Source organism: Octopus sinensis, linkage group LG7, assembly GCF_006345805.1.
Source record: "Octopus sinensis linkage group LG7, ASM634580v1, whole genome shotgun sequence".
Classification (NCBI taxonomy): domain Eukaryota; kingdom Metazoa; phylum Mollusca; class Cephalopoda; order Octopoda; family Octopodidae; genus Octopus; species Octopus sinensis.
The window spans coordinates 27,040,078-27,066,818 of record NC_043003.1 but is presented as its reverse complement, the minus strand read 5'-3'; the positions used below and the strand labels follow the sequence as shown (position 1 = coordinate 27,066,818).

The following is a 26,741-nucleotide window of genomic DNA, read 5'->3' as shown; positions in this document are numbered from 1 at the left end:
AGATGTAAGAGACAGAATAAGCATCAACTAAATCAATCTTGATATGTTACAAGCACTTTATTATCATTGATACCTGGGAAAGGTGAAAGCAATATTTACTCTGCCCCAACCCTAGCAGGTTTTTTTTTTTTTTTAATAACATAGACGTGCACTTGTGACCTTTTACAAGATCCTCTTAAAAACTGGTGGGACTGGTAAGGGAGAAGAAACTCTGACTCACAGATTGCTGCAATAGGAAATGGTACATTAAGTTGTCTGTGGGGATGACGATGATGTTGATGGCTGTGATGATGGTCGTTAGGTGATAATGGTGGTAGTCATGGTTTCTGTCTTTATTTCCTCTTCTCATCGGAAATTGTACTGTTGGATATTTTTCTCATTAGTTTCTTCCAGAATGTGTGCATGTTTGACATGGTGGTTTGTATGTGTATGTACATGTTGGTATCTTTGTGTGTGTGCCAGTTAATGTAGTGGCTTGTATGTGTGTGTGTGTGTGTATATACTTGTTGATATGGTTGTTTGCATGGATGTCAGCGGGTGTGTCAGTATCATTTCTAATTCATCTAGATTCAACTGTTGCTGACCAATCAATCAACTGATTATTTATGTATGTATGTGTGTGTGCATGTTTGTGTATATGTATGTGTGTATGTATTTGTGTTTGTGAACGTGTGTGTATTTACACACACACATGTTCACACATCTGTAATTTAGTATGTTCTGAGTAGAGTAGGGGTTGGTATGGACCAGGGCTTGTAATTTTTGAACCACCTATCTAATTTGCTGCCCCAAGTTTGAGTTAATTTGCAGAAGTAGTGATGATGGAGGAGGAGAAGGACTTTTCAATCATCATATTGGTATTGGGTAAGCAGAATCACATTGAGGTCAGGTTTGCCTTTCATCCTTCTCTGGTTGATAAGGTAAACATCAGTCAAGGACATTGATCTATTTAAACAACTCTGCTTTCTCTGTCTCAAATGCGTAGCTTTGTCTGTTAACCCTTGCTTATTTACAAACAAGATAGGTTTCCTCTTGCCCTCTGAACGTAATACAATGGATGGATATGTTTTCACCAAAGATTGCAAAGAAATGACATCAATTTTTTATGTGGATGATGACTTTGTTTGCAATCAGTGCACAATGTTCAGACAAGGACACACACATACACGCACGCATATAGTTCCAAAAACAAGAAGGAAAAGTTAGCACTCGAATACCAAAAATGGAGAGCAAAATGCTACTTTATTAAAACTGCAAAGTTTTTTTTGCGTTAATAAAAGTGTGTGTGTATGTATCATCATCATCGTTTAACATCCGCTTTCCATGCTAGCATGGGTTGGACAGTTCAACTGGGGTCTGGGAAGCCCGAAGGCTGCACCAGGCCAGTCAGATCTGGCAGTGTTTCTACAGCTGGATGCCCTTCCTAACGCCAACCACTCCGTGAGTGTAGTGGGTGCTTTTTATGTGCCACCGACACAGGTGCCAGACGAGGCTGGCAAACGGCCACGCTCGGATGGTGATTTTTACATGCCACCAGCACGGAGGCCAGTCGATGCGGTACTGGCTACGGCCACGTTCGGATGGTTTTCTTATGTGCCACCGGCACTGGTACCACAAAACTAGAAATTCCATTGATGTTGATCGATTTTGATTTGATTCTTTGATTTTTGATTTTCACTTGCCTCAACAAGTCTTCACAAGTAGAGTTATGTTTCTCAAGAAGGAAGGTATGCACAGGTGGACTGACTACGTCCCAGGTAGGGGCCATGGGTTATGGCCTCACTTGTCCTGCCGGGTCTTCTTGTGCACAGCATACTTCCAAAGGTCTCGGTCTCTGGACATTTCCTTGGTGAGACCTAAAGAGCGAAGGTCGTTCTTCACCACCTTGTCCCAGGTTTTCCTGGGTTTACCTCTTCCACAGGTTCCCTCAACTGCTAGGGTGTGGCACTTTTTCACACAACTATCTTCATCCATACCAGCGTAAACGCCTCTCTTGCACACCACATCTGATGCTTCTTAGGTCCAACTTTTCTCTTAAGGCACTTACACTCTGTCGGGTATGAACATTGACATTACACATCCAATGGAACATACTGGCTTCATTTCTTGCGAGCTTATGCATAACCTCAGCAGTCACGGCCCATGTTTCACTGCCATGTAGCATGGCTGTTTGCACATGTATATATGTATGTATATATATATATATAGTAGTAACTATATATATATATGTATATATATTGTAGTAACAGAAAAAGAATTTTGATTATCCCCATGTGATAAGTTGTAATATATATAAGAAATTAAAATATGAAAATACACACACTTTACATAGTTTTAATATAATTTTTAATATATCGACCGGTTTCGCTTTCGCTATTCATGATATTATGGTTTACTTATTTGAATATGTATTTTCTTAAGAAGAAATTTTTGTCCATGTTGTGTGTGATACGTTCACTGAACATATACAAAAATGTTCAGATAACATCAAACCAAATTTCAGTCTTCCCCTTCTACCCAAGCAAAGACACAATCTCTTCACAAGAACGTTTAAATAAAGCAACTTTTTTCATTGAAAAATACATAACACGTCTTATGCACACATAACAAACTTTTATCTTTTTACATATTTCAATTCACAATTACATCACAGTACATAAATCCCCTCACTAAACATGTTTTCTGAAACCTTTTTTTTTTGTGTGTACACATATATTCCCCTCTCATTACCGAAAGGTGAACAGTTATCTCCCTGGCCCACAACAATAACGATAATCAATTACCTTCCCTTATTTTTCTACTTGTGAAGTCATTCACTCGTAAATATTATCACACACATGGACAAAAATTTGTTAACAAAATACATAAGTAAACCATAATATCATGAATAGTAAAAGCGAAACCGGTCGATATATTAAAACTATATAAAGTGTGTGTGTTTTCCTTTTTTAATTTCTTACATATACACACACACTAGCATCTGGAGACTGTTAATCCAGGCATGTTTTTTCTCTCCATTTTCCCCTCTCTCTCTGTTTTCTTTCCTCATTTCTTTCTGTAGAAGAGCATAGGCTCAAAATATCAAAGTCTTTTTTCTTGCATGTCAAACTAATACACCCTGTTTGTTATTCCCTCACCTGTCTGTATTTTTTGTTTTAAATCATATATACATACACACATTAGCTTAAAAGCTGCACTCTTTGTGAACTTTTAACCTAGCTCCTGTGGAAGGCTAATTGGACCTGCAGCCTAAAACTAAAGAGTGCTGAATAGCATGACAGTAACACATCTGTAATGACTATAAGCCATGGTGGTGTTTCATCATAGGTTAAGGACGGATGAGAATTCTGTAATGCAATTATTCTATTGTCCCAATTTGAATTCCAGCTGTTTGCCAACTTGTCCCAAAGTTCTTATCTCAATGTTAAAGTAATGAAGTGAATGTCATTTATCTCCCCCTTGATCTGATGTCATCTAACAAATGCCACCAACATGAAATAGCAACCAAATACTTTTAAATGCAGTCCAAATCCTGGAGGTTCAAGAACCAGATGAAGGGTAGATTTTCAATCCAGGGATCATCCTGATTCCAAAACGGTATATGTCTATGAAGAGCAAATGTAGGCTGAGATACTGGGATCCCAGATGGGCACAGAATTTTGCTTTTATTATAGATATACACACACACACACATTGACCCCCACCATCCCCAGAAGGCTTCTTTTCAGTTTCTCTCTACTAAATTCACTCACAAGGCCTTGTTTTGCTTGCGACTATACTAGGCATTTGCTAAATGTATTGTGCAGTGAGACTGAACCCCTAAACCATTTGGGTGTGAAACTAACTTCTTAACCACACAGCTGCACTGGTGCTTATTACTGGAAAATAAAAAAAAAATCAATGCTTGTGTCTGTTACAATAAGTTGACTAAATCCTTTTATTTTAATTATCCCTTTTATTACTATATTTCTGATGGAATATATTCTCCTTGTTTCGATTAATTTTGAAAACTAGTCAAGTACATCAGCATCAAAAACCAATGTAAATTGTAGTTGTGATCCCTGTGCCGGTGACACGTAAAAAGCACCAACCGATCGTGGCCATTGCCAGCCTCGTCTGGCACCTGTGCCGGTGGCATGTAAAAAGCACCCACTACACTCACGCAATGGACGCAATCCATTTTTCCATCCCACTTCACATATTTGTTTTTCCAATCCCTTTTATGCAAAATACATTCCCCACCCTTATTGGCACACAATCTATTTTCTCCCAGTATAGTAGCACATTTGTTTTTCTGCTGAACATTGTCTCTTTTTCGAATCCTATTTGCAGAAAAATCTATTTTCCACCCCATTTTAAAATCTATTTTCTCCTAATATATAGGCGCAGAAATGGCTGTGTGGTAGGTAAGTAGCTTGCTAACCAACCACATGGTTCCAGGTTCAGTCCCATTGCGTGGCATCTTGGGCAAGTGTCTTCTGCTATAGCCCCGGGCCGACCAATGCCTTGTGAGTGGATTTGGTAGACGGAAACTGAAAGAAGCCTGTCGTATATATGTATATATATATATGTATGTGTTTGTGTGTCTGTGTTTGTCCCCCTAGCATTGCTTGACAACCGATGCTGGTGTGTTTATGTCCCCGTTACTTAGCGGTTCGGCAAAAGAGACCGATAGAATAAGTACTGGGCTTACAAAGAATAAGTCTCGGGGTCGATTTGCTCGACTAAAGGCGGTGCTCCAGCATGGCCGGAGTCAAATGACTGAAACAAGTAAAAGAGTAAAGAGTAATGTAGTAGCACATTTTTTTTCCCACCTAACATCTGTTCATTTTTCCACCCCGTTTTGCCCATTCTCTTCTTCCACCACATTTTTCTCATTATTCTACTTCCACCACCACCACCACCTCCATATTCTGTTTTCCAACACTTTTTTTTTTTTTTTTTTTTTTTTGCAATGTACATCCACCCCTATATATATTTTGTCCCTCTCACTTTAACATACTCTCTTTTAGCACATGGCTTTCGTTCTCCTGCTGTCTACCAAATGGACGCAACCACTCTCAGCAGGCATGAGTCATCATCCTATTAGTAATGACTGCAGAGTTTTATGCAGTGCAGTACAAAAGTCGGAGACAGATAACTGCAGCATTAACAACATTGATACTACATATATTGACAATAATTGTCTTGTGATAACTGCAGACTGACTAACAACATATATTAATAATTCTATTCTTATATACTCACTTATGGAAAAAGGAGGTGATATAACCCTAGGTCAGCCAAGATGTGATAGGCCTGTGATCAAAGGAGTTTCAGTTATGAAAGCTCTGTTCTCATTTTAGGGATTTCATACTTGAGATTACGTTATCCAATGTATCCCTCCTTTTTCTAGGTGGTAAGATTTGACTTCTGTTGCTAGCAGTTGGGATGACCATGTAGAGGCTTCTTTGTTGGTTTGTATGTGGTGATGGTGGTGGTAGTTGTGATTGGTGGTTAGTAGTTGTGACAAGTGTGTGCATGTTGTGGTGATAGTGATATGTGTTTGGGTGATTGTGGTATTACTGTGTATGTGTGTGATAGTATTGATTGTGTGTGGATCTGTGGTGCTTGTAGTCTAGTGATGGTGGTACTGGTATGTGGTGATAGCAGTGGTTGTGTGTGTATTGATGTATGTTATGGTATGTTTGTTTAACCCTAGGCAGGTGGTGATTATACCGATCTGTGGTTAAAGCTGCACCACTGTCGACTACTTCATTAATATATATATAAGGAGTACAATGGCCAACGTACGCTTTTATCTTTTACTTGTCTCAGTCATTATACTGAGGCCATACTGGGGCACCACCTTGAAATTTTAGTCAAATGGAATCGACTCCAGTACTTATTTTTTATGCCTGGTTCTTCTATTGGTCTTTTTTGCTGATCTGCTAAGTTATAGGGATGCAAACACACCAACACTGGTTGTCAACTGGTGGTATGGGACAGACACACACACACATAGATATATATATATATATATATATATACATGCACACCACACACACACACACACACACACACACACAATGGACTTCTTTCAGTTTCTGTCTGCCATATCCACTCACAAGGCTTTTGTCTGCCCAAGGCTATAATATAAGACATGTGCCCATGGTGCTAGGCAATGGGACTGAACCTGGAACCATGTGGTTGGGAAGCAAGCTTTTTACCATACAGCCACACTTTTAAAGTGTTAGGGTCTGATTTGAGGACATTTAGCTGCTATTTCTAGTATGTTGAACATCAACATAAACTCTCTTGTAGGCCTAGTTCATCAGGTGTTTAACACTAGGTCAAGTCAACCTATGATTAAAAATCGACTGTTGCAGCTATGATCATTGTCTTTTTTTTCCTTTCATTTTTTTTTCTTTGTTCAAGCCATGTATCTAGGACTACAGTATGTAAGACTGCAGTGGTTTGAGTTTAGTGAGATTTGGCTGTTATTTCTTGTAGATTAGATAATGACCTAGAAGCTCCCACACTGACTCTTTCATCATCATCAAATGTCCATTTTCCATGCTGGTATAGGTAGAACAGTTTAATAGGAACTGGCAAGTCAGGAGACTGAACCAAGCTCTACAGTTTGCTTTGGCATGGTTTCCTTATGCCAACCACTTTACAGAGTGCACTGGGTGCCTTTTACCAATTTGTCTGCTGGCTCTATGCTTTCAAAGCTGTGTAGAAAGATCCATACAGCATGGAAAGTAGTTCTGAGAATGAATGAACTTCAAAATTTCATTGAGTTATGTAAAGACCTTATTTATAAATTTTATGTTTTGGGGAGACTTTTTTTTAATATATTACTTGGTTGTGTGTGAAGGAAAGGGCAGTACCCATGACCTTCATAGGCTCTCAGAGATTGATAAAAAAGATTGATACCATTGATGTTCCATTTAAACTGTTGCATGTTGAATACCTATAGGAGAAAAATATGAGCAAGCAGAGAGGGTGGTTCCAGAGGGCTGATGCTTTTGGAGGACTATGTGGGCATAGTGGTTATTGTGGGGTCTTGGGTGGTCATTTGGATACAATATGAAAGATGTGGAGAGGAGAGATAAGTGTGTTAGGAGTATCTGGCTGGAAGTGGTATGAAACCAGCCAGCTCCAAAGAGTAGAAACCATCATCATCATTTGACATCTGTCTTCCATGCTGGCATGGGTTGGATGGTTTGGAAGGAGCTGGTAAACCAGAGGACTACTCCATGTTCCCCTGTCTTTTTTGGCATTGTTTTTTACAGCTGGATACCCTTTCTAATGCTAAAATAATAGTAAAAATAAAAGGTAGAGGAGGCAGCACACCTGTGAGCTCAAACTGGAGAATGTCTGAGTGATTTTTATGTCAGATGAGTAGCTTTTCTCTTGGTATAGACTAAGATGTTTGTGTGTATATCATAGCACTATCCCAGATGTGTGAACAGTACTCCATTGTGGGCCTCACCTGAGCCTTGTAGCATACCTACACTTGTTTGGAGCTGGGAATCTTCTGGTCCTGAAGTAAAGAGCCAGTCTGTGTGATGTGGCCCATGCTGTGTTAAAAGGATGGATGTTATTTCATTGTGAGAGATCTTTGATGGTAGTAAGGTTTCAAATTTGGAGCAATCATGAAGGCTCTAGTTGCATACTTCTCATATGTAAGAGTATTGTTGTGTAATAATGTTTTAAATAGTTTATTTTTTTTCCTAGTAAGACAAGGTTGGCATGTCTCCATTGGAGGATGCTCTCAGGGTCTGTTCATGGTGTCAATGTGGGTGTCTTAAGTTGTATGCAGATGACTCTTGTTTAGAGGAAATTAGAGGAGAAAAGGAAGTATCATCTGCATTGTTGGATGTAATGTCCAGGAGGTTTAACACCACCAACTGTCTTATAAGTACCTTTTGACAATTGACAGGTCCCTTAACCCCTTGGGGTTTGTTGGGGCTAAGCAGTCATCCAGTGTATCTTGGGCGAGAAAGCCTGGTGGAACCCATCCCTCTCCAGGCTGAACTCATTTCTACAGCTGAATGGACTGGAGCAATGTGAAATTGTTTTGCTCAAGGACGCAATGGATTGCCTGGTCCAGGGATCGAAACCACAATCTTACAGTCATGAATCCAACACCCTAACCACTAAGTGACATGCCACCACTAGTGGTACTCATCGCCTGGTCCAGGAATCGAAACCACAATCTTATGATCATGAGTCCAACACCCTAACTACTAAGCCACGTGCCTTCACCAAGTACCTTCTAGCAGACTACAAAAAAAAAAAGAAATGCTAAGGGACAGAAGCGATAAAATAATATAAAAGACAGATAATAGTGATTTCAACTAAGATGGCTCTTTTAGTCAGATTTGGTACAAACAGAACCACAATTTTTCTTTATTATATCTTTTTTATTGGGTTGGCAAGAAAGTAAATTTGTTTTTCGCAGATAGTTGGGATTTTTTTTTGACTGACTTTTATCAATGTTATGGTTTTTTCCCTTTTGACATTTGATAGCCATTACTTTTAGCTTGCTTTAGAAGCAAATTGTGTGTAATTTTGTTTACAACTGTTAGTTCAGTATCAATTTTAACATGGAGTGCAAAAACAAACTTTTTTTGCTTTATTTTGCTCTTTTGTTTCCATAATGGTAAGAAAGCTGCTGAGGCTCACTGAAAGACATGTGAAGTTTATGGTGTTGATTGCTTAGCAGAACACACGTTAGAAATGGTTTAAAAAATTCCATCCTAGAGATTTTTCACTCGAGGTCCTGGTCGACCTACTAAAGTTGATGATGACTGAATCAGTCATAATTGAATCTGATTATCATATAACTGTGCGAGAGATTGCAGAGAGGTTAAATGTATAACACAACACTTGAAAGTCACTTAAAATGTCTTGGACTCATTAAGAAGCTCAATATTTGGGCTCCACATAAATTGAAAGAGATTCACTTAACCCAATGAATCATCACTGGTGAGGAAAAACGGATTGTCTACAATGACTTCTGTTGAAAATGATAATGGTCCAAGTGTAATGGACCAGAAAAATAGCCAGAATTGGCAAATCATAAAGGAATTGTTCCACCATGACAACGCTAGACCACACACATCTTCACTAACCTGTAAAAAATCATTGGAGCTTGGTTAGGAAGTGATATCGCATCCAGCATATAGCCCTGACCTTGTACCATCAGGTTACCATTTATTTCAAAGTTTGCAAAATTCTTTGAATAGTAAAACTTTCAATAATGATGATAACCTGAAATCGCATTTGCTTCTGTTTTTGGCTAAGGACCAGAAGTTCTGTGAGTTGCCAGAAAGATAGCAAAAGGTCATTGAACAAAATGGACAATATGTAATTGATTATTAAAGTTCATTCTTTGTATGAAAGAAAATGACTCTTATTTCACACTGAAAACCAAAATTACTTCCTTACTAACCCAATATATGTAGAAATGTTTCATATGGCATAATGGTTAAGAAGTTTGCTTTGCAATCATGAAATTCAGGTTTTGATTCCACCGTATGGTATCTTAGTGTCATTTTCTAAATCCTCAAGTTGACCTATTCCTTGTGAGTAAAATTGGTTGATGGAAACTATTGAAGCTCATCAAATGAATTTCATTACTTGAAATTTAAAAGTCCATCATTGTCACACATTTCACTGATTCTGTCTGAGAATTTTACATGTCTGTGAAATATTCAACTAGTTAATCCGAATTCAACGATCATGATAGTTCATTGAGCAATTGAAACACTCTTCGACAAAAATTCTTAACAACTTTTTGTATCATCCTCATTTAACATCCTTATTTCTGTGCTGGCATAGGTTGGACAGTTGAATATTACCTGACATCCCAGAATGCTGTTCTAAGTTCCACTGTATGCCCTTCCTAATACCAACGCCTTTACAGTGTACTGGGTACTTCTTTCTTTCTTTCTTTTTGGCACCAGCACTAGTGAGATCAAGTACCTGCAAGACAAGACCTCATGGCTGAGTTAGGTATAGTATTGAGATATATGAAATTGTGATAGAGGGAAAAGATCAAGTGTCTTGCTGAAGAGGTGAATACATGGCTTCCTTATCTGCAGAGAGAGAGAGAGAGAGAGAGAGAAATGTGAGGTTAAGGTACCAGGTGAAAATGAGAGAAATAGGATAGAGGAACAGAAAAGATGGGTAAGTAGGTATGTGCACTGGAGAGAAAATAGTGTGACTGATTGATTTGAGATGTGGGTAGAGTTGAACACAGTATTAGTTTGAGGGAAGTAAAATGAAGGAAGAAAAAGAGGAGTGGGTCAAGGTGTGAGGTGATGAGGGACAGTAGTAGGGATACAATATGAAGTGTAAGGGGCTAAATGGTATCATTTACAGCACCTGAGTGAGTAGTACTGCAAAATAGTGGAGGAATTGGTGTGAGAAGATGAGTTGTGGGGGGACACAATGGGGCCCTCATGCTTTCCCAAGATGGATAGGTCTTCTGAAGCCCAGCACATTGCCATTCATTTTAATCTCCTGTTATCTCTTCCGAGATGTTCAACATCTTGAAACCAGTCTGCACCACTTCATCCCATGTCTTCCTGGGGCTCGTTCCTCAGGTTCCTTCTACATTTTACATTTAGCAATCTGCACTTATTTAAACAGCTGCTCTCATCCATCTGTAGCACATGACAATACCAGTGCAGTCTTCTCTCTTGCACACCGTATCAGATACTCTTTATGCCCAGTTTTTCTCACACCTTTGTACTTCATCATACATGCACATTGATGTTACACATCCAGCAGAGCATGCTTGCTTACTTCATGTACTTCTCATCTTTGCATATCTTTTGCATTCACAGCTCAAGTTCCACCACCACGTAGCATTTCTGTGTACAAGGGCATAATACAATTTGCCTTTCACTCAGAGAGGTAACGATTCTCTGAACTTTCTCCAATCAGTTCTAATTCTTGCAACTATACTTTTACACTCCCACCCCACTGCTTATTAGGTCTCCTAGGTAAATGAAACTATCCGCTACCTTTTTAAGGATCCTCCTCTGTGTACCAAGAATCTCTTAAAATTTCCCTGTTTTACAGACATCCCTAATTCTTTTGGGAAAGCATGAATAAATATCACAACATTTAGATTACTTCTGTTCCTCTAAGTATCTCTAACTTCCTACCTATTGAAATTAGTTGTAAATTTTGCAAGCCAAGTGTTAACATTTCAAATTTTTACTGTAATGTCTTTTTCTGTAGAAAGCTATAACCACATCTCTGGCAGTTATATTCTATTAGGCTCTCTTGTCTCAATTTTGTTTCATTATGAATGAATGAATGAAAGCAATACAAAACTTGCAGTTCTTTTCATCAGTAACTGGCACACACTCTCGTCACTTGTCTTCCCTAACCGTCTGTTTAAGCTCTGCCTGTCTCAACCACATCATTACTCATGTCTGCGTAGCTGTTTGCCCCAACAATCTGTCTGTCTCTCATTACGACGACTGCCATGACACTGCATCCTTTAAGGCCCTCATGCTTTCCGAAATCTGCCGAAACTACACCTGATTATATATACACTTTAGATGAGTTGTAGTGCACCTGAGCACTGTACACAATTATTATTATTATTATTATTATAAACCAGCAGCGTTCCTCTATTTGTTGTTTCCCCATTCACAAAATTGTGAACTTATAATGGGTCCAGGAACGAGTTACAGGACCTTCGTTTTAGATTGCTTATTCAATTGCTGATATCATCTTGCAGACAGTTTCCCTATATTTAGCTACTTACAATTTATGAAACTAGAAAGTCTGTTCTAATGTTCAAGACAGGCCGTCGACATTCTATATTGATTTATATGCTATCAATTAGCAATTCAGTTACTACTTCACAAAAACAAGACTTCGACAATATCCTGTATAGCAAAGTGTTCTAAATAGCTTTACAAACTATAACTCTTTCTCAACAGATTTAACAAAACTAAGTCTCTCGCTAGTTTTTTGAGATCGTGAAGCAGTCAAGCAGTTTATATATAGCCAATGTTGTTTTCTTTTTGTTTTCGAAGAAGACTGTTTATTAAAAATATCTGATTTTTCTTTTGTATTTTCTCATAAAAAATAAATTCACTTAAGAATTCACTGAAACTTGCTTATCTCCCTTGCACGCCTGCTTTGTAAAGGGAAGCTACTCAATATTTACTAATAAATTTTCGGTTTCACTTTTATTTATTGCATGAGGTTCTGTGAACATCTTATGCCAGTAGTTATTCCTTTGACTTCGAAGCACTGGAAGTAATAACTGTCACATTCCGCATAAAATTAGAAACCATGATTTAAAGTGAGAAATTTACCAGCCTGTAGAAAATTATTTGTTTAATTTTATTAATTTTGGGGGAGTTAAAAAAAAATATAGGAATACGTTTTCAAAACATGGTATCGATATGGATTTTCTCTATTACATTTTAAAAATCCACGGCTGATTGTTTTGAGAACTACTGCTCTATGTAGTCACTCGACGTGCTTGAAGCAGCAGTCGAATTTCTTTTCAAGGACTACACTAGATAATGTTTTATAACATTACCTGGAAGAAAAAAAACAAAAAACAAAAAAAAAAAACGGTGGCGACATGGAGCATCTTTTGATTGTACATCTGTTAGCTTAGGTGTTGACTCGGGAGTAAACAACCTCATCCAGTTTCTATTTTTGTGATTAGTCTTGTAAAGATTCTTTCACCATAAATCTATCATACAATCAATTAATGATCTCATAGTTGTGTAATGAAGGGTACAGTGGACATCTTTTACCTTGCCTTTAATTTGTTTCAATCATTGAACTGCGGTCATGCTGGGGCACCACCTTGAAGGGTTTAGTTGAGTGAATCAACCCCAGTACTTATTTTTAAAGTCTGGCAGTCATCATCTGTTCCCAAGCGGTGATGGGACAAACACACACACACACACACACACACACACACACACACATACATACATATGGCAGGCTTCTAGTTTCTGTCTACCAAATTCACTCACAAGATTTTGGTTGGCTCTAGTAGAAGACACTCGTACAAAGTGTCATGCAGCGGGACTGAACTTGAAACCATGTGATTGAGAATCAAACTTCTTACCACACAGCCATGCCTGATCAGTTGATGTTTTTTTTTTTTTATTTCTTACATCATCACTGTTTTATAAGTAACAAACTTTAGAAGGCTGTCAACTCCTATAATTAGTTAAATTATACATTCTTTGTGAAGTCATTTTATTTAATACAAAGTCACTTTGTATTTGTAGTCCTAACATTATACAGTACCTCTGCAAGAAATAGGGTTTTCTTTTGAATACATAGTGTGATGTTACATTTTCAACATCCAGGTGAAATTTGGCGTCATTGAGGGAGTCTATGTGGTTATTTGACTTGTTTGAAAAATTACTGCCAAATCACCTCAAATCATGCCCTGCCATCTTTAACCCTTTAGTGTTCAGAATACTCTGTTAAATGTAATACTTTTTCACTCAAATTGTTTTGAATTAATCCTGCATTATCTTATAGCTTTGAGGTTTCAATGATGTGATTGTTTATTTTCAGAATGGCATTGTAGGTTAGGAGTGAGAGGCTAGATATCGCCAGTTTGAATATAAAACATATAGAATATATTGGGCCGGATTTGGCCGGTTTAAACACTAAAGGGTTAAAGCAAAGATACAAAGATTAATGTTTCCTTATGTACATGTGTGGATATAAAGATGGGATTGTCACACTGGAATGACTTGGATTAGCTATGACCTCAGGAGGTTAAACAGGTGCTTTTATATGCCAGTTATGTGACACCAGAATCAGCCACAACTATGATTTCATTTGGCTCGACGAGTCTTCTCATGTACAACATATTGCCAAAGATCTTGGTCACTTGCCATTGTCTCCATGAGGCCCAACATTTGAAGATCATGCTTTATGAAAAAATGAAAAGCTGGGACAGTGTGAAAGGGTTAGATTTTAAGGGATCACATGAATCATACTAGAACCACAACTATGTTGTCTGAGATACACCAGCATATTATCCTCATCATCATCATCATCATCGTTTAACATCCGTTTTCCATGCTATCATTGGTGGTTGTGTAACTTTGCTTGCTTTTTTATCTCTTTTAGGTAAGAGTATTGGTCCTATACGAACCCTTTTTTCTCAATTCTGGAAAAGGTGGTTCATTTTATTTCAGTCTCTATTTTTTGACCTGTCCTGTATGGAAGGCCCTACTAGGAGCTTGCACTCTGCTGGCCTATCTCCCAGGGTTATTGAGACTCACAAGCCAGCACACTGCAACAAAGACTGGACATTTTGGTGGACCCCTACCATAACCCCTACCTTAGTCTCATTGTTTGCTATAATTTAACAATGTTTGTCTTTTTTTTTTATAAATTAATATTTTTTTACCAAATTTGTTTTATTTCAGTTTAGCTGGAATGTTGGTGTCCCTTCCAGTTACAAATTCCTTGATGTCTACGATTTGGATAAGGAACTGTTGGATACTATTAAAAAGCCTTTAGCTGTGATGTTACTTTACCCTCTCACTCAAAAGGTAATGTTCAATAACCTTAATCTGTTCTAACCCAGTCTTATTAATCACCAGTTATGCTTTGGAATGCTTTCATTTGTTTTTACATCTATTTAACCATGCCAGCATGGGTTAGATATATATGTTGTTCAGACATTGTTTTACAGCCAGACACTCTTCCTGCTAAACCTTGACTGTTTTTCATGTAATGCTCTTACACCATATAGCTTCATACTGTGCTGTGGGATTGAACCTACAACCACATAGTTATGAAGTGAGCATCTTAACCACACAGTTATATCTGCATCTGTGATGGATAATTAAAAGTTTTTTTTTTATTGATCAAGCACAGGCCTAGCTGTGTGGTTCCAAACTCTGTTTTGCAACCATGTGGTTTCAGTTTCAGTCCCACTGTGCAGCACCTTGGTCAACTGTCTTCTACTAAATCCCCAGGCTGACCAATGCCTTGTGAGTGAATTTAGTAGAAACTGTGTGAAAGCAGACAACTTAGTGATTAGGGTATTCGGCTCAGAATTGTAAGGCTGTAGGTTCGATTCCTGGCAGTGTGATGTGTCCTTGAGCAAGACTCTTTATTTCACATTGCTTCAGTCCACTCAGTTGACAAAAATGAGTTTTACCTGTATTTCAAAGGGCCAACCTTGTCACTGTCTATGTCACACTGAATTCATGGGAACTATGTTAAGGGTATGCATCTCTGTGGAGTGCTCAGCCACTTGCACATTAATTTCATGAATAAGCTGTTTCTTCGATTGGATACTCATTGTAACAAACAGTGCCAGTTAGTCGAAACTATGTGGAAGCATGTCGTATATATATATATATATATGTTTGTCATTTGACTGTGGCCATGCTGGAGCACCATCTTAAGGGATTTTAGTCAAACAAATCGACCCCAGGACTTATTCTTTGTAAGTCTAGTACATATTCTAGCTGTCTCTTTTGCCAAACCGCTAAGTTACAGGGACATAAACACACCAACATCGGTTGTTAAGCGATGGTGGTGGCGACAGATACAATCACAAATATATATATATACAATGGACTTCTTTCAGTTTCCATCTATCAAATCCACTTACAAGGCTTTGGCTGACTTGAAGCTACAGTAGGGGTCACTTGCCCAAGGTGCCACACAGTGAGACTGAACCCGGAACCATGTGGTTAGGAAGCAAGATTCTTACCACACAGCCACACCTGCAGTGAACTTGTAAGGATATATCATCCAGGCAGATACCCTGTTAGTTCTCTGTTTGGTTCCAGATTCTAGCTAATCACCATGGTCAGTATCCAGTGCTGGTGCTTACAATGAATTGTTAACCACCGGTAAATTCTCCCGTTGGGTACTTCTGTGTGTCTTACTCAGGACTGTAAAGGTTCCTTAGAGTGTATAATAATAATGATATTACATTATTTACATTTGATGGATATTTGTCCTCATCTTGTTTGTTAACATATGCCCATGGGCATATGGCGGAGTGGTTAAGAATGTGGGCTACTAACCCCAAGATTCCGAGTTTGATTCCAAGCAGTGACCTGAACAATAATAATAATAATAATTAATAATAACATCGAAGAATACCTTAGGAATGAGAACCCAGGTTCGAAATTTCTCCAAGACACCTGAAGAAGGCTGGAGGGTATATCAGACGAAACGTTGTGTTAACAACAAACAAGATGAGGACAAATATTCGTCGAATGTAAATAATGTACATAATTCCTCATCTCTTAAATATAGAACTGGAATAATGATAATAATAAATATTGAGACTTTGCATTCACTATTTTTATTTTACAGTTATATACAGCATATTACAATTCTGTATTAAACCTTTATTGGACATAACATATGTTTTGACCTGTCAGTCTGGGTCTCATCAGGCACATCAAAGACTTTTCATATGTCAATTTTTGTGTTTCTGTAATATAATTTTTATTAATTCTCAAAATTGATTGGCATATAACTAGCCATCCGGCACTAAAAATCTGTAGTGAGACATATCTTTATCGATGTACCTGATGAGACCCAGATTGATGGGTTGAAAGATATAAAGGTTTAATACTGAATTCATCACCTGTTAATTAATATTGTATATATATATATATATATATATAAATTTAAAATAAGGGTGAAAAATTGAATATTAATTTGATTAATATCGATTTAAAACCAGTGGTCTAGCATATAGAAAAATCTGAGGAATCAGAAAAAAATTATATTACATATATATAGGAAAGATGACCACTAAATGGACATCCATTATGCTAGAAGTCAATCCCCTATGGTCTTACCACTAAGAAAGGAATGTTCACAAGAATGTTTAGCAAACACCAGAACGTAAGCGAGCAAGACAAATGAAAAGATATAAAATGTACAGATTAATCACAAACAAGTTTCGTTGTTACCACTTACGTAATCACTTTGTGATTAACTTGTATAGTTTGTATCTTTTCATTTGTCTTGCTAGCTTAAGTTCTGGCATTTGCTAAATTTTCTTGAGAATATTCCTTTCTTAGTGTTAAGACCATAGGAGGTCGACTTCTAGCATAATGGATGTCCACTTAGTGGTCATCCCTCTTGTATGTATATATATATATATATCTTTTCATTTTTGTTCTTGGTTCAGTCATTAGACTGTAGCCATGCTGGCGCACCACTTTGAAATGTTTAGTGCAACCAGTCAAATTCAGTGCTTATTTGTTTTGTAAAGACTGGTACTTATTCTATAGGTCTCTTTGGCCGAACCTCTAAGTTACAGGAACACAAACAAACCAACACCAGTCGTCAAGCGTTGTTGGGGGGAAAACTCATGCACATAGGTATATACAGTTATATGATAGGTTTCTTGCAGTTTCTGTCAACCAAATCCACTTACAAGGCTTTGGTTGGCCCAAGGCTATAGTAGAGGTCACTTACCCTAGGTGCCATATAGTGGTACAGAACCCAGAACCATGTGGTAGGGAAGCAAGAATCTTAACACAGTCACACCATGTATATATGTGTGTCTCTTGTGTTTCTCCCCTGCTTTGCTTGGCGACTGTTGTTGGTTTGTTTAGATTCCCCCAAATTCAGAAATTTCTTTAAAACAAAAGGGCAAAATTATTGTGGTCGGTTTGTTTGACAAAACCTTTCAAGGCAGTGACTCAGCATGGCGACAGTCCAATTACTATAAAACTATTGACTTCTAGCATAATGGATGTTTAAACAAATCTTAGAAGGGCCCAAATAACATTGTAAATAAGTGTGTGCGCGTACGTGCCTCAGTTCACCTACAAATGTATTTACAGGAGCGATAGACTAACTGGCATCTTATTGCAGAGTTTGTGTCGTCTGCTCACCTCAACAAAAGCGGAATCAAAAAACAATTTGACAGTTGACTAAGGGAAGGGAGGTAACTCTGTTTTCGAATACCAGGGTTATTGTTCTTGAATACGATAGCTCTTAGGTGATTAAATAAATTTCAACTATGACATTCCCACCTGTTTTTGAAGGCACAAGACAAAAAAAAAAATAATAAATAAATAAAAAAAAGACAGAAAACAAAACAAGACAATGCTGTTTGTTTCATCCTTCCTAGGTAATAGTTGTCATCTTGCTACAGATCAACTTCAGTGAGGAAGTCTATGATCAAAGCATTCAAACTGTGATCATCCTGTCATCTGAGGTCTATGCAGGACTATTACCTCATGTGTCCTTTTATGTTAGTAAGGTACAATTTCAGGGATTTTGCTGCTGTTTAAAATAATAAAAAAAAACTTTTAATGTGATAGGCACAGGAGTGGCTCTGTGGTAAGTAGCTTGCTTACCAACCATATGGTTCCAGGTTCAGTCCACTGCATGGCACCTTGGGCAAGTGTCTTCTACTATAGCCTTGGGCCGACCAAAGCCTTGTGAGTGGATTTGGTAGACTGAAACTGAAAGAAGCCCATCGTATATATGTGTGTGTGTTTTTGTCCCCCCCCCCCCCCAACATCGCTTGATAACCGATGCAGTTCGGCAAAAGAGACTGCTAGAATAAGTACTAGGTTTACAAAGAATAAGTCTTGGGGTCGATTTGCTCAACTAAAAAGCGGTGCTCCAGCGTGGCCGCAGTCAAATGACTGAAACAAAAGAGTAAAGAGTGATATCCTGTTGGGGGAAAAAAATGGATAGCAAGTCATGCTGGGAATATTTTTGGTTACATGTCCACTTTATCAAAGCTGATTTGCGGCTAAATAACTCTATCCATCACACATCATCCATTGTCTGTACCAGTAATTGTCTCTCACACATACAATTGTCAGTTGGCCTTTAATAACCATCTGCTCTCGACTCTTAATGTGAGTCAGGAAGGCAACCTCTATGTGGTTGTCCAACTGGCCATACCCAACAGCCAGTTTCCCTTTATATTACATTCTATTCTCTTGAAAAGGGAAGGACGTTTGGATAATGCAGTCCCCTAGAGTTGTAACAACTGGGAAAAAGACGTAGAATAGTCATGGTGAGAAAGACTTTGATCATAGTTCTTATGATTGACCTTGAGTTATAAACAACAATGGTAGTTTGTAAATACCTTGTATTTTTATCTGTTTATGTTCTGAGTTCAAATCTTTCCCAGGGACAATTTTACCTTTGTTGTGTGCGTGAATAAAGTACCGGTAATATATGTAGAGCTGATTTGTTAGATTACCTCCTCTTTACTCCATGCACATATCTATGGCTCTGTGTCCCTGTGGCTTCAACATCAATTGAACTTTCCCTATCACCTCTCTCCTGTATATTTGCAACCTTTTGCTAACATTAATTAGGCTACTTTCCCCACCACATATTTGCATAACTGTGCCAACTTTAATCGACCCCAGGACTTATTCTTTGTAAGCCTAGTATTTATTCTATCGGCCTCTTTTGCTGAACCACTAAGTTACGGGAACGTAAACACACCAACATTGGTTGTCAAGTGATGTTGGGGGGACAAACACTGACACACAAACATATACACACACATACATACATACATCATCATCATTTAACGTCTGCTTCCCATGCTAGCATGGGTTGGACGATTTGACTGAGGACTGGCGAACCAGATGGCTGCACCAGGCTCCAATCTGATCTGGCAGAGTTTCTACAACTGGATGCCCTTCCTAATGCCAACCACTCCAAGAGTGTAGTGGGTGCTTTTACGTGCCACCAACATGAGGGCCAGTCTGGCGGTACTGGCAATGGCCATGCTCAAATGGTGTTTTTTACATGCCACCTGCACAAGAGTCAGTCCAGTGGCACTGGCAACAACCTCACTCGAATGTTTTGTTCACGTGCCAGTAAGGCGACACTGGTAATGATCACACTCAAATGGTACTTTTTACGTACCACCGGCACAGAAGCCAGACAGCTGCTCTGGCAGTGCTCCCGCTCGGATGGAGCTGATAGTGCTCCACTGGCATGAGTGCCAGTCATCGAATTTGGTTCAATTTTGATTTCACTTGCCCCAACAGGTCTTCGCAAGCAGTTTAGTGTCCAATGAAGGAAAGTTTGGCATGGGTGCCAGTTGTCGAATTTGGTTTGATACGACGGGCTTCTTTCAGTGTCTGTCTACCAAATCCACTCGAGGCTTTGGTCAGCTTGAAGCTATAGTAGAAGACACTTGCCCATGGTTCCACACAGTGGTACTGAACCTGGAACCATGTGGTTGGTAAACCATCTACTTACCACAAAGCCACTCCTATCTTGAATTTTTTTTGCACAAATGGTCTAGGTTTTCACTATATGAAACATTTCTCAGAGACAAATATTTGATTTTGTTGTTTTTGCTCTCCAGCCTGTTTATTTTATTTTAATATTGTTTGGCTGATATAATTCTCATTGCAATGTGAGCATGTGGTGAAGTAAACAAAATGTTTTGCTTTGCTATTTATGTTTGCATTGACCTTCAGTTACTTCCAATTTTTTTGTGTGTGTAAGTATGGGTGTGTGTTTGTGTGTCTCCTTGTCTTGATATCATGCAATCGTTGTAAATGACTTAATGTCATACAAGCAGTGTCTTTAATTTTTAGTTTTCTTTTTGAATTTGACTGGCCATAGGGAGATACACTTTGCTTGGAAACAAGTTAAGGTTTGTGACACAAGTGGGGCATTCAATTATAGAAAATATGCCTTGATTCCCATCAGATGCATGCAAGCATGTATAAGTGATCTGGATGATAATTTCTTTATTTGCCAAAAATGGAGAATATTTCTTCATCTAGCACAATGGTTCTCAGCCATTTTTAACCTATGGACCCCATTGATTACTATTTTATTTTGGTGGATCCCTATAGCCATTTGATGTTTAAAAACTAGTTCTATAGAAACTTCTTTCAAAATTCCTATAATGCTTTTCATGCATAAACAGGTGACGATGAAATATTAGAGAAACCTAATACATACCAATATATACATTTTTTCAGGAACCCTTAAAATACGATTTACTGTTTTATTACTTGCCCCCCCCCCCCCATATCTTATATGGACCACTGCTCTAGTACCACAATACTTAGATAGGGGATAGTTTTGTGATTTCAGAAAGAGATTTGGAAATTCCGGTCTGTAAACTGCTTTCAAGTGGAAAAAAGAAAAAAAAAAAAAAAATCATTATTTGCATTGATTGTTTTTGCTTGATGTATTAACTGCAAATAATGAATTAAATATAAGGTTGTGTTGTACATGAGACTACATTTTGTTTTTGTTTTATTTCTTATCATATATGGGGTGAGTAGAAAATGAGATGGTTTCCATCCTGGTAAAGGTTTATCTTTTATCTTATGTTTCAGCCATTAGACTGCAGCCATGCTGGGGCACCACCTTGAATTTTTAGTCCAATGAATCAACCCAGTACTTAACTTTTAAGCCTGGTATTTATTCTATCAGTTGCTTTTACCAAACCGCTAAGTTACAGGGACATAAACACACCAACACTGGTTGTCAAGTGGTGATGACACACACACACATATATATATATATGATGTGTTTCTTTCAGTTTCTATCTACTACATCCACTCACAAAGCTTTGGTCGGCCCAAGGCTATAGTAGAAGACACTTGCCCAAGGTGCCATGCAGTGGGACTGAACCCAGAACCTTGTGGTTGGCAAGCAAGCTTCTTACCACACAGCCACTCCTTATTTTTCTCTTCATTCTTTTAAACCTGAGCCTATCAATAACTGAAGATAAAGAATATTGTTCATGTAGTAAGCTATTACATTCTCCTGATTCCTGCAATTTAGACTGCATTGTGGTCTCAGCAGACAAAATGGAAATGGCATTGACCTGGAGGATGGCGAGGGAGATGCACTGAAACATCCATTCTTACTCACAGGTCGGGGTGGAAAGAGAAAGATAGTTGTACTGCTCTGGCACAAGGCCCAAAAATTTGTTTCATTTGATAGGGTTTCAAGGAAGGTGATTACATGGGCATTGAGGAAGAGAGGTGTACTAGAGGTAATAGTGAGGGCAGTGATGAGTTTGTATGAGGGGGTAAAGACAAGAGTTAGAATTGGATCAGAGCTGTCAGAGGAGTTTGCAGTGAAAGTTGGAGTGCATTAGGGATCTGTGTTGTCACTGTTGTTGTTTGCAATAGTGGTTGATGTGGTGACGGAGAGTGCAAGAGAGGGATTGATAATGGAGATACTGTATGCGGATGACCTTGTTCTGATGAGTGAGATGATGGAGGGATTGAAGGAGAAGTTTTGGAAATGGAAGGAGGGGTTTGAAAGCAAGGAAGACAAAAGTGACGGTGAGCAGGATGGAAGGAAAAGTGTTAGTAAGGTGGATCCATGTGGTGTATGTGGGAGGAGGGTAATGGCAAATGCATGTGTGTGTTGAGGAGGGATGAGGAGGGTGCTTGAATTTGAAGTAAATGGACCACGAAATGAGGTAGATCAAGGAAAGCATAGAAGGGACAGGTGGAGGAGGAGATTGGGAGAGTTGGCTTGAGAAGGGAGCACGCCCAAAACTGGGTTAGATCATGTGAGGGCAGTTGCTGTGGCATTAAGGTAGATCCGGCCACCCCTGTTAACAGGGACAAAACCCTGATTTAAGCCACTGGATGATGATGAAATCCACTCCCAAGGCTTTGGTTTGTCTAAAGCTATAGTAGAAGACACTTGCTCAAGGTGCTATCCAGTAAGACTGAACCCTAAACAATGTGGTCGGAAAGCCAACTTCTCAGCCACACCTGCACTTATGTGTAATATTAAATTTTGTCTCCAGTGTATTACTTGTTAGTTGTTTCACTCTCCAGGGGATAGTGAAAACAAAACCTGTGTAGGATATGACATTTAAGGCTTTGTTTTCAGACCATTTCTGCTAAGTCATTGCAATAAATTTTTTTCTTTTCCTTTCTTTTTCTTTTCTTTTTTTTATGAATATTCTGTATATAATGCATTTATTGTTACTGTTAACTAATCTTCACTATTATTATTATTATTATTATTGAAAGGTTAATGTTTTATATCTTATTAAAATTGGATGTTCAAGGCAGCAATTGTTCTTTTATGCAAGTGTGGTAATGGTGGTGTTGGTGGGTGGGTTTTGGGGTGTTGAATAAAAGAAAGATTACAGGTTGAAAAACACCTTTCAAATAAATCTACTAAGTTACTGTGACATTTTTAGCATATTTTTTTTTCCTCCTGTTTTCAAAGCTACATAAACATAGTGTCTGTCTGTATTGTTGAATGGTTGCTGTGATGGTTGTGGCTGTCATGGTAGTAGTGATTATTATTGTTGTTGTGGTAGGTGGTGGTAGTGGTTTTGGTGGTTGTGACAGTTGTTATGGAGGTTGTGATGGTAGTCATGGAGGATGTGGTTGTTGTCTGTGACTATAGTAGTTGATATGATAAGTAGTAGTTTGATGGTTAAATATAAAAGATGTGCATGATTGTTTGTCAGTTTTGCACCTCAGTAAGTAAAATTTAGCATTTGGGGACTCATATATTTAAGGACAGGTTTAGAAGCCTCGTGTCATTTTAGACATCCATCATCATCAGTTTAATGTCCACTATTCCATGCTTGCATGGGACAGACAGATCTTGAGGCAGATTGTCTATGATTGGATGCCCTTCCTGTTGCCAGCCCTCACTTGTTTCCAAGTAAGCTAATATCTCTCCCAGGCCAGACATGTTTTCACAGAAGATTTGAAATGAAAGACAATGCCTGCTTGATAGTGACACTATGAGATGGTAATGTACACACACACACACACACACACACACACACACACACACATATATATACAACAGGCTTCTTTTCTGTTTCCATCAACCAAATCCACTCAAAGCTTTGTTTGACATGGGGCTATAGCAGAAAACACTTGCCCAAGGCACAGCACAGTGAGATTGAACCAGAGACTGTATGATTGTGATGCCAGCTTCTCAACCACACAACCATGCCTGCATTTATATTATTTGTTGTGCTTTATTATGAATAGCAACTTGACTCATCTGATTTATCTAAATACAAATATTTCTGTGTGAATATCATTCCTTAATCAACTGAGCCACCTCATTGCATTTTAACCCCAAGTTCTATGATACAAACTTCATTTTAAAGTAGTCTAGGTTAAAATTTGCCTTCAAAATTTCATGCTAACTCCTTAGCATTCAGCTTATTCTGTCAAATGTAATGCTTGTTTATTCATATTGTTTTGAATTAATCTTGCATTATCTGATAGTCTAAAGATTTTGATGATGTGATTGTTTATTTTTCAAATAAAATTATAAGGTAGATGGCAGAGGCCAGATTTAACCAGTTTGGACATAAAACCAGTAGAATAGTTGGGCCACATATGGCTGGTTTGACTGCTAAAAGCTTAATTTATATTCTAAGCACCAACTTAATGACAAAGTTAATTAACCAATCTGTGGGTAGAATACCACTTCAAATATGTTTGAGAGGTATTTGAACCTGTAAAAGGCTTTTCTCTACAATTTGTCATGAGAAAAATATTTTCGCTTAAGACAAAATGTTGTAAAACACTATAGTCAGCTCAAAGTAACCTCTTTTCTGACTTGTATACATGTTCAGTAATACCTCACTTTCTGAGGATCCACTACACTCACGGAGTGGTCGGCGTTAGGAAGGGCATCCAGCTGTAGAAACACTGTCAGATTGAACTGGAGCCTGATGCAGCCTCCTAGCTTCCAAGACCCCAGTCAAACCATCCAACCCATGATAGCATGGAAAACAGATGTTAAACGATGATGATGATGATCTTGACCTTCTTTTTACTTTACATAAAATATTCTTTACATTCTATTGTTTTTTTGCCATTTATTTACGAGTAGTATAAATTTTAGAGGTAAAATATTTTTCTGGGAACAAATTATGATTTATAACATTGTTACCATGGGAAGTTATTGCTCTGCTTTATGGGTTTTCACTTTACGAGCAGTCTCTGGGAACAAACTAACTTGTATATCGAAGCATTATTGTATTTTGAACTCTGTTTTCATCTCTGTTGAAAGACATGAGTTCAAAATACATGTATCCATCAGTTCAACAGGAGTTGCTCTGAGCTGACTATTGTGTTGTATACAATCTTGTCTCAAGCATTTTTTTTTTTAATTTTCATGTCAAACTGCAATGAAAAGCCTTTTATGAGTTTAACCCTTTATCATTCAGATTGACTCTGTCAAATGTAATATGTATTTATTAATATTGTTTAGAAATGAATCCTACATAATCTCATAGCTTTAAAATTTTGATGACATGGTTGTATATTTTTAGGGTAGGTGTGAGAGGCCAGATCTGACTGGTTTGCACATAAAACGGGTAGAATATTTAGGTGTGATATGGCTTGCTTAAATGCTAAAGGGTTAGTTATTTCTTTCAAACATATTTGAACTAGTATCAAGTTAGTATACTAAATTCTTCACTATTTTGAAAATTGACTCAAAATTATTTCAACTGAGATAGGGTTAAAGCAATTTGTTTGAAAAAAATTTGTGATTATATTTATCAACATGATCACTATGACCGACCAGGCTATCAGATGCTGTTACACATCGCTGGTCACAATGCTCTTCGCATTGTTTTAGCCTTCAAATGATGCCACCCCACTGGCTAAGTGAGCAGGCCAACAGAAGAAAGAGTGAGAGAAAGTTGTGGTGAAAGAGTACAGCAGGGATCACCATCACCCCCTGCCAGAGTTTCGTGGAGCTTTAGGTGTTTTCACTCAATAAACATTCACAACGCCTGGTCTGGGAATTGAAACTGCGATCCTACAACCGCGAGTCCGCTGCTCTAACCACTTGGCCGTTGCATCTCCACATATATTTACTATAGACATCAATAAACCTGGGTAACATTGGGTGCTACTTCTAGTTTATTATTTAGTTTGTTTACAAAATTGTCTGATAAAAAGTATCGCGGCTGTTTTTTTCTTTTTTTAGGGTATCTAGGACCACATAAGCTAATGTGACCATGTCTTTTTTTTTTTTTTGAGACAGTAAAGTATTATTTAGAGATTTGGCTTGAATGACAATGATAAACGCTGTTTATAGCCCTATTCCCATCAACCCTGATTGAATAGATCAAAGGTGTTGTGGCCATCACACCTCAAGCTAAATATGGTCACTGTAAATGTAGTAGCTACATGTGGTCTTTGTGAATGTAGCAGCTGAACAGTATCACTGAATATAGTGGCTGAATGAGCCTGCTGTTAATACAGAAGCTGAATGGGGTCACTGTGAATGTGACAGTTGAACAGAACCACCATGAATGTAGAGGCTGAACGGGGCCCTATGTGAATGTAGAGGCTGAATGGGGCTTTTGTGATTGTGGGGGATGAATGGAGCTGCTGTGACTGCGACCAGATGGGGTTGTTGTGAATGTAGTGAACGGATGGGGCTGTTGTGAATGTGGTGAACGGATGGGGCTGTTGTGAATGTGGTGAACGGATGGGGCTGTTGTGAATGTGGTGAACGGATGGGGCTGTTGTGAATGTGGTGAACGGATGGGGCTGTTGTGAATGTGGTGAATGGATGGGGCTGTTGTGAATGTGGTGACTGAATGGGGCTGTTGTGAATGTGGCGACCGAATGGGGCCTTCTGTGAATGGTGGCTGAATTTCCCTTAAATCATATCTTCTAAGAAATAAAGAAAAAACTCGGACAATGTAGTCTTAGGTAGGCTTTTGAAAATAAGATGGTCATGGCTGGAATGCCTTTGATCAGAGG

General features: G+C 38.3%; 1 protein-coding gene across 2 annotated transcripts in view; it reads left to right on the top strand.

Annotated features, from left to right (window-relative positions):
• LOC115213807 (ubiquitin carboxyl-terminal hydrolase) overlaps positions 1 to 26,741 on the top strand; it is a 75,733-nt gene that overhangs the window by 10,132 nt on the left and 38,860 nt on the right. For both annotated transcript variants that reach the window (XR_004999988.1, XM_029782677.2), the window contains exon 3: positions 14,436 to 14,561. Coding sequence is in view for 1 of the 2 variants with exons in the window: in XM_029782677.2 (XP_029638537.1) it covers positions 14,436 to 14,561 (126 nt within the window). In the remaining variant the exon portion in view is untranslated. The remainder of the gene's footprint in view (positions 1 to 14,435; positions 14,562 to 26,741) is intronic.